The sequence below is a fragment of the Kryptolebias marmoratus genome, linkage group LG16 (genome assembly GCF_001649575.2).
Source record: "Kryptolebias marmoratus isolate JLee-2015 linkage group LG16, ASM164957v2, whole genome shotgun sequence".
Classification (NCBI taxonomy): Eukaryota; Metazoa; Chordata; class Actinopteri; order Cyprinodontiformes; family Rivulidae; genus Kryptolebias; species Kryptolebias marmoratus.
The window spans coordinates 16377569-16388358 of NC_051445.1; the positions used below are offsets into that span (position 1 = coordinate 16377569).

Consider the following 10790-nt stretch of genomic DNA (forward strand, 5'->3'; position numbering starts at 1 on the left):
ATATAAACACAGAGACACGTTAGTCACAGTCTGTGAGAGTCGCGTGCAGTCTGTGCAGCCGTCTGGTGGGAACACGCAGCGCAGTGGCAGGGCCGGAAAGTGGGGGGGCCAATGGCCCCCTGGCCCCAGTGGTTCCGGCGCCTATGGATAGTGGTCCTCGAGGACCAGGATTGGACACCCCTGATCTACACCCAGCAGGTAAAACTAGGAGAAAATCACAACTTCATTTGGGCAAAAATTCAGCTGAATGAAACGGAAACTATAAAAATAGTAATTACAAATACAGCAAATGCATTACAGCTGAAAAAAAAACAAAAATACCCAAACAAAAAAAGAAATCCTATTTTCTTCTGTAATGACACAGAACAAGGAAATTTAAAAATAATCTGATTTTAAAGCCCACTCTTAAATACTACACCAACTGTTATAAATGAACAGACTTGTGTGTTCCTGTCAGGGCACACACATGTGTGTGTGTTATATGAAACAGAAATACACATGGGCATATCCTATTATTTATTTTAGAGACATATATGTATATTTATTATTTTATTTATTTATGCATCTGATGTAATTTTCCAAATTGTGTCATATCTTCTTTTTTGCACGATGCCAAAGAGAAATTCCCCATGTCATGTTTAACTTAATGTTTAGCTTTATTATTTCAGATGTGTATTTTTTTTGCATTGGTAGTTTTAAAGATTTCCTGTTTTTTTTTTTCTTTTTAATGAAACCTATCCTGCAAATTAGCCGTAAGCTAGAAGGCCTTTGTGTGTGTGTGTTTTATGTACCATCCCTGTTTAAACACATTTCAACAGCGCAGCACACCGCGATACCACCCTAGCACGAGACATGTCTGCCAAAACTAACAATCAGAGAAATAAACATCAGGCTGCTGGTGGAAAGAGGGAAAGTTAGATTAAAATAAAACACTCGTTCATTCTTATCATATTAGAGGCAGAGCTTGTAACGTAACCCGCACAGCTTTGTCCCAATAAAATGCCCCGCAGCAGGTTGGTTGGGATCTGATCGCCCTGGTCCAGCTCTCACTTCATCCTGTTCGGGTTTGCAGGAAGCTGGATTTTATCCCAGCATTCAACAGGTGAGCAGCGGAGTCGCCACACCGCTGCACCACCCTGCACTCCGCCTATTAATCATCCCCCCCTTCAATTTTACTCCCAGTCAGCAATACTGTAAGCACTACTGTTCTGTACCCTCATTTCTACAGTATATGGGGCGTTCGATGCTCCCCTAACTACTGACCCTCACATCTGTTGTGTAACAGTCAGCAGAAGCCCGGAGAGGAGCAGACACTGATAAATGAGCGAGCTGCAGCTTCGGCGACGGTACATCTTCCTAACCCAGATAGTCGTGTGTGTGTGTGTGTGTGCGCGCACTCACGTCCCCACTGTGTAAATGTCACGACAACAACGAGCGAGCACTCGGAACAAAAGAGAACAACTATGTGTTTAATCGTTTTTATTTCTTTTTCTTTTGTTTGCATCAAGGGTAACAAGATTCCCCAAAGAGAAGGAGAGAAAAAAAAACAAACAGGGGATCTTAAAATAAAGTAAAACACATGGAAGCCAAGCGATTCATGTTGCTAAGATCCAATTCATGAAGAGTTGTTGTATTTAAGGGTAAAAAATAAAAATAAAAAAGAAGAATTCGGGGAGCTCTTTTCCTCCCCCCTCCGAGCAGCCTTCCTGCAGCGGAGGACGAATGTCGCAGCCATGCAGCCGGGAACCCTACGGCCTTAAAAAGATGTGCGCCCGGTTATTATATTAGACAAATTAGCATCTGTGTCCCACTTATACTCAACTAAAGTTTACTATTTCATCTCAAAAAAGCATGTGTGCAAAGAAACAAAAAAAAAAAAAGGGGGACAAAAAAATGGGACAAAAGATTTATTATAACGTTATTTTTGTTACAAACTCTTCCGTATCTTGTCGACTCTTGTAAACAACTTATTTAGTAGTTGAAGCTCTTAACAACAACAAAAAAAAATATTAAAACTATGTGTGACTGAAACATAAAAACCACACATTATTCCTTGGCTGTTTAAATAACAGATGGCAACCTTTGGCAGCAGAACCCCACCCGTTTTTTTTTTTTTTTTTTATAAATTAAACAAAGCTTATAAATACATTTCATCGGAGCAACAACCTTCACGAGTCGCTGCGACCAGTTCTTGGCTTCCTGCGACAAACGGTGAATCGGTGACTTGCAGCTCTTTGATGAGTGAGCGCTTTGGCGCCGTCGGTAAGAGAAAGCCGGGCGAAGCGTCGGTTTCTGGGCTGCGATCTCATCCGACGTGAAGAAATCCGTGGCCGCGCTGACCTGAAAATAGGTCACCCGACCCCTCCAGTGGAAACCCGAAGCGGTTTAAGCGCTGGACTCCTTTTAGTTTATTTATTCATTTCTGTGAGAACCTGGGGAGTGACGTGGAAAGGTGCCATCCTTTTTAAAGTAGTCCGCCTGCCGCCGCAGCCCGGCCAAGGCGCTGTCGGCGCTCTGGAAAAAGGTGAGACTTGCGTCGCCTCTGCCCTCCACGAAGTCCTCTCCCCACACACGGGCTCACACAGGAGGGGGCGACCATAGTGCAGTGACGTGACGTGACATTCACTCGTGTTCTGTCAGAGCAGGGATGAGGTGTGGGGGGTGGGGGGGCATGTTTCCGAACGGGAGCAGGGAGAGCGCTTTCCTTCCTAAATCCACTCTGCCTCGTGGACGGCTGTCCGTTTAGCTCGGCCGGCACTGCACTTGTCCCTCTGAGCTGTCTTCGTCGTCCGAGCCGTCTGGACCCACGCCATGCAGTCCTGTGATGCGGTAGCCCATGTTCAGCAGCATCACCTCCAGCGGGTCGGCATTCATGCGTCGCTGGTTTGCCTGAGCCGCTCCCTCCATGTCCTCCACGACGCGCCCGTTCTCGCTGTCGGTCTGCGGCGAGAAGAGACACGGCGCGATCAGAACGCAGTTCAAGTTCGTTACGGCAAAAATACAACCTGAAGTCTGACAACGTGGCGTAAAATGTACAATAAAACAGAATGCAAGGTTGTAAAAGTAGCAACAGCTGAAGGAGGATTTTGGCAACAGGTCAGTAGGACCACCGGGTATAAAACGAACATTTTAGAGACTGAATTTCTTAAAGGTAAAGCTGGTCAGGGTTTCACCAGCTCTGAGAAAAACTGCGTCTAAAAACAGTGGAACATATTCAGATTAATGTTCCTGAACTGAAAATTGGGAAGACTTTGAATATCCCATCACCTACAGTTCCTAATATCATCAAAAGGTTTCAAGAATCAGGAGAAATCTCTGAGCTCAAAGGGCAAAACTGAAAGTCATCATTGGATGATGAAAGCTCTATCGTGCATAAAAGAAGGCAGATGTGAACACCATCCAGAAACGCCGCCTTCTTTCTCCAGGCCAAAGCTCATTTAAAACGGGCCGAGACAAAAATGTAAAACTGTTCTGTGGTCAAACAAATAAAAACTTGAAATTCTTTCTGGAAGCTACAAACGCCACACCCTCCGTACCATCAATGTTATAGCGCACAGTTCAAAACCCTGCCTCTCTGATGGTATGGGGGTGCATTAGTGCCTATGGCATAGGCAGCTTACACATCTTGATATACAGGTTTTAGAGCGACATATATTCCCATCTAACAAAGTGTCCAGCAAAGACCTAGGAATGTTTCACAGCTAGAGTTCTACATCAGATAAGAATGGGACATTTCCCTCTAAAACCTCCAGCAGCTGCTCTCATCAGTTCATGGATGTTTACAGACTGATGTTAGAGGAAGAGGAGATGCTTCACAGTGGGAAACATGGTTCTGTACCAACTTTATTTTTGAGTTGTGTGAATGCCCTAAAATGCTAAAATTTACTTATTTTTTAGTTTTAATACTTGATATGTTTACTATGTTCCACTGTGACTAAAATATGGATTTATAAGGTTTGCAAATCATAGCATTCTGTTTTTATTGACACATCTGTAAAAACAAAACAAAACAATTGTTTGTTTACCTCTGGTCTGGGGTTCCATAATCGAACCACAGGGTCAATACCACTTGTAGCCAGGAAGCAGTAGTTGGGGTGGGGCTGTAGACAGTTGACGATTGACTCATCCCCCTGCAGGATCCTCACCAGATTAGTCGTCTCCTTTTCCCAGATGAAGAAAGAGCCGTCGTCTGAGCCGCTGATGATGTACTGGCCTTTGCTGAAGCGAGGAAAGAAAACCACTCAGATCGCCCGTCGACTCCTTGGATTTCTTGGGTTGAGGAACATTTACAGAGCGTTTTTATATCGCTCTACTTGGTGTGCAACCCTTTTTTTCCCCTCTTTCATTGAACTACTTTAACAGAACGCTGTGAAGGACTTTTCCAGTAAAGAAATGAGAAGTAACTGAGCAGGATATTCTGGTAAATGAGGTTCAGAGACGACTGTAAACAAATCTTTCGTAACACGGACTGTTCAGCTAAAGAAATGATCTGAACAGATGAGGTGACAGTTAAGGAACGACGTGTCATTTTCTAAAATAACACAACATACTTTACGATGTGTGCAATTATGGGGGATTTTGCATATCAGGAGACAATCAACACGATTTGATCTTTACCAGGTTCTAAAATGATACAAATCTCACTTCAATTGTGCAGATCCCACCCTGCTATGGAACTAAAACAAAGCCAAAATGAAACATCTGTGTGAGGAAATACTAAATCCACCCTCGGTGCTTCTACAGGATTTAAGAGGGAAAGTAGCAGCCAGGTGCTGCTGATCATCTGCAATGTGAGCGCCTCTATAAAAGCAGGGGTTCTGTCAGTTTGTTGGTCTGGAGCGTGCAGGTGTGTGTGTTAACACAACACCAAGGAGGAAGGACATCAGAAATTCCATCATTTAAAAAAAAAAAAAAAAGTTACATCTTAGCCATCTTCCCGGGATCGGATGTTCCAACAAATTCCCAACCAGCCAAGAGCTCCATCACAGACTCCACGAGCCTCAATTAGCAGGTTAAAAATAAATGTTTATGACAGGCCAATTAGAGAAACACTAAACAAGTAGGACTTGTTTGAACAGGAGAAAGCCTTTTCTGTCTAAAGAGAGTATTACATCATGACTTCAGTTTGCAGAGTTGTGTTTGAACGAAACACAAGACTTCTGTAAACAATGTCCTTTTGGACAGATGAGACTAAAGATTAGACCGTACCAGCATATATGAATAAATATACACAATGTCAGCACTGAATTATGCAGGCCTGTGTCAGTCCTTTTAAAGTGTCCTGCACAGAAATAATAAAGCATATAGTTGCATCCTAATAAATTATTAGAGTGAACATATTGATAAGGTTAGTTTCTTGGATATTTCATAGAAATCTTAATTTCCTTCCACCTATTATAAACGTTTTGATCAAAGGCAAACCTTTTTTTTGAAACCATGAATGTATCAGAATGATTTTCCATATTTTTAGGAGAATGGCCTTTTTTAAATACTTGTAAAACAGCGATCTGAGATACAAACTTAAAAAATAAATAAAAATAAAATACCCTTTTTGTCCTCCTTTAGCAATTTGCCTCAAATGTGTTAAAAATGTTACATTTTCTGATAGATTTTGGGGAAAAATGTCAGTAAAAGTGTGCTTAGAGGCTAAAAAACTGCTTCACAAACCGACTGATGCTTGTTTTCCATTTATTATTAGCATAATTTCTTCAAGGAAATACTACAAATTTTAGCAATTTGGTTTCTTTATGTTATCATGGTTATAAATATAAATATTCATTTGGTTTTGATCAAAGCTACAGGGAGCTGCAGGAGGACCTCAGGTCACGAGATTAATATTATTATTGTTATTATTAATATAATTATTCTTTGTCTCATTATTGTTGTTAAAGCTATTAACACTTGTATGGTAACTACTGGTGATTCTATTTAATATTACCAATATTTGTATGATTTTAAATATTTTTTCTACCTAAATGATTGAAATCCTCCCTGTTTGACCAGATTTGTACGTTCACAAAATTACACCTCATCACTTCACATGTTTCTGTTTTTAATACTAAATTTCTCTCATGTTTTGGCTCTCCGCTTGTCTTATGTTATATTTTTGTTATGTGTATTTTTTTACTTTTTCATTTTGCTTAACATTATTTAAAAGCAAATTAGTTCAACAGAGAGCAAGAATAGTTTCTGTCAAAATGTGAAATTATGAAAAATATGAATTTTGCCAGTAAAAAAAAAAAAAAAAAAAACTTTTCTTTGGTTTCCTTTTCATCAATCCCAAAAAGACCTTTTACCTCAGTACCTTGAAGCTCACAACAGATACTGGCAGTCCCAAAGTTTCAAAAAAAAAAAAAAAAAAAAAAGACTAAAATTTGGGGGGAAAAATTAAAAAGTAAATAATAAAAAAGGGACAAAATTGGACCTAGATCCTATAAACTGCAGAGGCTGGAAGCTCGGAGGGAACATGAAGCCATTTTGCAGGTTGTGCAGCAACAATAAAGTTTGAGGTTAAAGCTGTCAGCGGATTAGTTGCTAAAATCAAAGGCTCAGCTTCGTTTTCCCACCAGCTCTGTGAATGTTTAATGGGCGGATTCAGTGAAGACACAATGGACTGTAATTGCCTGTTATTAGTCGAAGCGATGAGTTTTGTTTACAGCGAGATTGAGATCGGCTCATATTTTATTCACGCAGCTGAAGGGCGCCCCCCAGTGTCAGCAAGATGCACCGACCTGCCGAAGAAGTTGGCCTCCTTGATGTCGGTGGTGGTGTTACAGTGGCCGCAGTATCTGTGCTTGTAATCGAAGCTGCGCTCCCTCAGCACGACCTCGTCCTCGGGGATGGACTCTTTCCGGCTGAACGAGTGGAATCGAATGGAGCTGTTGCCTTTCTTATCCTCTGCTGGGAAAGACAGAACAATAAAAAAAATAATTTGTTAAACTGTAAAAATCACCTTTTTAATCCGTCATTCATGCATGTTTGTTAGTAACAGTTTATTTAAAACTGAAAAACTACTAATCCAACCGCATGTTTTACTACTGTATTCTCCGCACTGTAGGCCACACTGGATTATAAGATGCACTGTCAATGAATGGTCCATTTTCAAACTTTTGTCATATATACGACGCACCAGACTATAAGGTGCAATAAGCAAAACAAAACAGACCCGTCTTTTCGGAGGATACTGCACCGACGTAAGCGTCGAGTATAAACACCACCACTGCTTGCTCAGGTCCGTTTTGTAAACAATATTGGTAGAAGCTCCCTACAGTTTTCTTTTCATCAATGTTCACAAGTTGCCTTCTAATTAAAAGATGTAAAACGTGAATAAACCAATTTTTTTGAGTTGGATTTATTTACAATATGATTGTTGCTTTTACTGAGATTCTTCACTATGAAAAAAGCAGCTATATTCCGTACTGATTGCATTTCCCTCGTCTCCTACCTGATTCTGACTTGTTGAAAAGAGCAGCCTTGATGTCCTTATCCAAGGCGTCGCAGGCACTGCTGTGAGCTTGTTCTGGAAACTTTCCTTTGAAATCGTCCAGACATTCGAGGGCCTCGGACACATACTTCAGCTCGAACAGACACCTCGCGAGCCTGAAATGTGCTTTCAGATGCCCCGGGTTCAGAGTGAGGGCCTTCACGCAGTCCCTCAGGGCATCATAGTGGTCTCCATCCCTGGGAAACACACACACACGTCAACTATCTGTCTCCGAAGCCTTCAGGCGAAGATTATGAGTAGATCAGTTAAAAATAACCTAACACCGACCACTTGCGCTTCATGTAGGCTGCGGCACGGTTCCCATACAGCATGGCGTTGCCGCTGGCCTGATGAATGCCTAAACTATACAGCTGGATGGCTTGTGTCCACTGCTGGCGAGCGAATGCATCGTTAGCTTGTTGCTTTATTTTCTCCAAGTGAGAGGGAAGCTCGAGAGAACTAAACAGACGAGAGGAAGGAGCGGACATTTTCAATAACCTAATCCTGAGCAGATACGGGAAATAAAAGGACAGGTATTTTAATTATTGTAATCTAACAAAAAATAAATAATGAACAAATATCACCTGGAGTGCATTTTACTTCCAGCAAAGCAAATATGGCTGGCGGGCAGATGAATCCCGTTGGAGACACCGTTTGTTGTTTTTCCGTTCTGCACATCTCCTGGAGGGCGGAAGTTGGGAGGAATGACCAAAACGTGCTGCATGCTGATAACATTACTATACGCTGCAGAGAAAGGCTCCTCTCGGTGTTGTGGCATAGACCTACCTGCTGCCGACTGGCACTTCTTAGGAAGGAGGAAGGTGTATGGCCTCTGCTTGAAGGTTAAATCAAACAGATACACCTGCAGGAGTCACAGAAACAAACAAATGAAACCTTCTAACGCTGCGCCTGTGAGTGAAGACTGGAAACAATAACTTGTGTCAGCTTCTTGTTTGCTCAAACAGACATCACCTGCTCTCCACCCATGTTAACGAGCAGCTCAGTGCCATCTGGGCTGAAGGTGACGTACGTGGCCACCAGGACCCTCAGTCGATTGTTGTAGTCTCTGAGTTTCACCGGCAGGTGCCCTGAAGCATGCACAGGATAAACGACGTCATTCAGCCTCATCTTTCAGTTAACTTTCATACAAACACAGTCTCCAACTATAAAACAAAAACAAAAAACAATGATTTAGGCATGCGCTCACCTGCTACATAGTACTGCCCGGCGCCGTCCAGGATTGGCTTCTGCCTTTCACAGAAAGTGTGCACGGCTGCTGACGTGCTCTGACTCACAGATTTCCTGCGTGATGAGCAAAAACGGTTTTAAACGCAGCCGAGTTCATGCGTTTCAAAACCGAGGGGGCACGTGCAACGGCTTAACCTGTAGTTGTGAATCATCCTGATGTCGTAGAGGCGAACGAACGGCCCGTTGGCTCCCACCGCCAGGTAGTTGTTGTCCCGGGGGTTGACCGCGAGACACTTGGCCTCGGCCAGCTGACCGCAGAACTCGGTGAGGTCGATCAGAACCTCGGAGTGCTTGCTGTTCTCCCGCAGGTCGTACTGTCTGCCGTGAGAGGAACAAGAAGGTAAGCGGAATATCCGAGTCCTGGCCGATAGGACTTCTGAGTCTGAGGGGCGGAGCGTGAAGGAAAACGCTACAGTAACATCTCTTCTGTCACCCAGGTGACGCCCGAATGTTGTGTGTAAGCTAACAGACACGGCAGTGAGCCTTTTCTGCGTGACGTGGGTGAAAAACCATATTAATGTGTAAAAAAAAAAAAATGTTAATGTGACTTCAGTTGATCTCTGGTCACTGGGATCTTACCTGATGATGCCGTCCTCCGCAGCGCTCCAGAACGTGTTGGGCCACATGGGAGCCGTGGCGATGCGTTTAACTCTGTTGGTGTGATCTGAGAACATGTGGATGGTTTCCTTCACGGTCAAGTCGTGGACGTGGACCTTCGTGTCGGCGGCGCCTGTGACCAGGATTCTGTCCCCGGAGTGTGGGAGGAACTGCATGGACACACACACACAGCAGAATGATTTTAATCAACGCAGACACAATGTATCACAGGGTAACAGTGATCCAGCTGGTAGGAGACACAGCTAGAAACAGACAGTCCTGGGAAAAAGAAAGTCCACCCTCATTCAGTTATGGGTTTTTATGTATCATGACATAATAAATGTGCTCTGGTCTTTACTAAGTTCTAAAATGATTCAACTCCAACCTCAAGTGTAGAAAAACACACAAAACCGAACCAAACATACAAAAAGTCCAGCCCGTGATTTAACAGCTTGCAGAACTCCCTTCAGCAGCAATAACGTGACGTAATCAGCTTCTGTATGACTCTCTCATTCTCTCAGATTATTGTGAAAAAAGAAACTCTTCTTTACAACTCTGCTTCAGCTCATTAAAGCTTGTGGGAATCTGCTCATGCAGACTTAAGGTCGCACCAGAACACTGAGTTGATTTAGGGTAGACTTTGGACCATTGCGACACCTTGATTCTTTTTTTATTTAGTCATTTGGTTGCAGGTCGTTGCTGTGTTTGGGATCACTGTCCTGTTGCATAACCACCCAGTTTGGGCCGAGCTTCAGCTGTTGGACAGATAGCCTCATATTTAACTGTGGAGTCTGAGCACTGCACGGTCTGACCTCGGGGTGAATTTACTGGGGCGCTCGCTTCTGGGAAGATCGGCAAACCGTCACAAACGGTTTCCGCTTGTGAATAATCATTCTCGCTGTAAATTGATGAACTCCAAATTCTTTCTCCACACACACATTTTCTCTTTCAGCTTTGTTTTTGTTTTTTAGTAAATAATGACATATGCTAGAATCTGTTGTGTTTTTGTACACTTGAGGTTAGATTTGAATCATCTGAGAACCTGGTAAAGACCTGATTATTTTTATGTCCTGATATGTAAAACCTTAGAATAGAAAAAAGTGGATCTTCTTTTCCCCATGACTGTAATTAAGTTGTTTAAACGGAGAGCAGCCCGTGCACTCCTAATTGTGCAGCATTACTGTCTGAACAGCTGAAAAGAAAATCTTCACTTTACTCTGCAGCATCTTACTTGTATATTTCAAAAGCAAATTAAAATAAATAAATAAATAATAATTTTATATATATATATATATATATATATATATATATAGAGGCTCAGATCTACCACACCAGACAAGACCCAAGGTGTAGGTTGTGCAAGGAGGCCCCTGAGACAGTCCAGCACATAACAGCAGGGTGCAAGGTGCTGGCAGGGAAAGCATACATGGAACGTCATAACCAAGTGGCTGGCATAGTGTAC

At 42.6% G+C, this 10790-nt stretch overlaps 1 protein-coding gene across 2 annotated transcripts in view; it reads right to left on the reverse strand.

The window, feature by feature from the left end:
* Positions 1-1464: 1464 nt before the first annotated feature.
* The window catches only part of wdtc1 (WD and tetratricopeptide repeats 1), an 11660-nt gene continuing 2334 nt past the window's right edge, over positions 1465-10790 (reverse strand). Inside the window, exons 6-16 of one of the 2 annotated variants that reach the window (XM_017438194.3) lie at positions 9311-9498; positions 8867-9049; positions 8691-8785; positions 8456-8571; positions 8270-8345; positions 8068-8164; positions 7772-7942; positions 7445-7680; positions 6732-6897; positions 4026-4218; positions 1465-2940 (exon numbers count right to left, since the gene is read on the reverse strand). In XM_017438194.3, coding sequence (XP_017293683.1) covers positions 2743-2940; positions 4026-4218; positions 6732-6897; positions 7445-7680; positions 7772-7942; positions 8068-8164; positions 8270-8345; positions 8456-8571; positions 8691-8785; positions 8867-9049; positions 9311-9498 — 1719 coding nt within the window. In that variant the 3' untranslated portion in view covers positions 1465-2742. Of the gene's footprint in view, positions 2941-4025; positions 4219-6731; positions 6901-7444; positions 7681-7771; positions 7943-8067; positions 8165-8269; positions 8346-8455; positions 8572-8690; positions 8786-8866; positions 9050-9310; positions 9499-10790 lie in introns of both variants that reach the window. The other variant, XM_017438193.3, reaches the window with a different exon arrangement.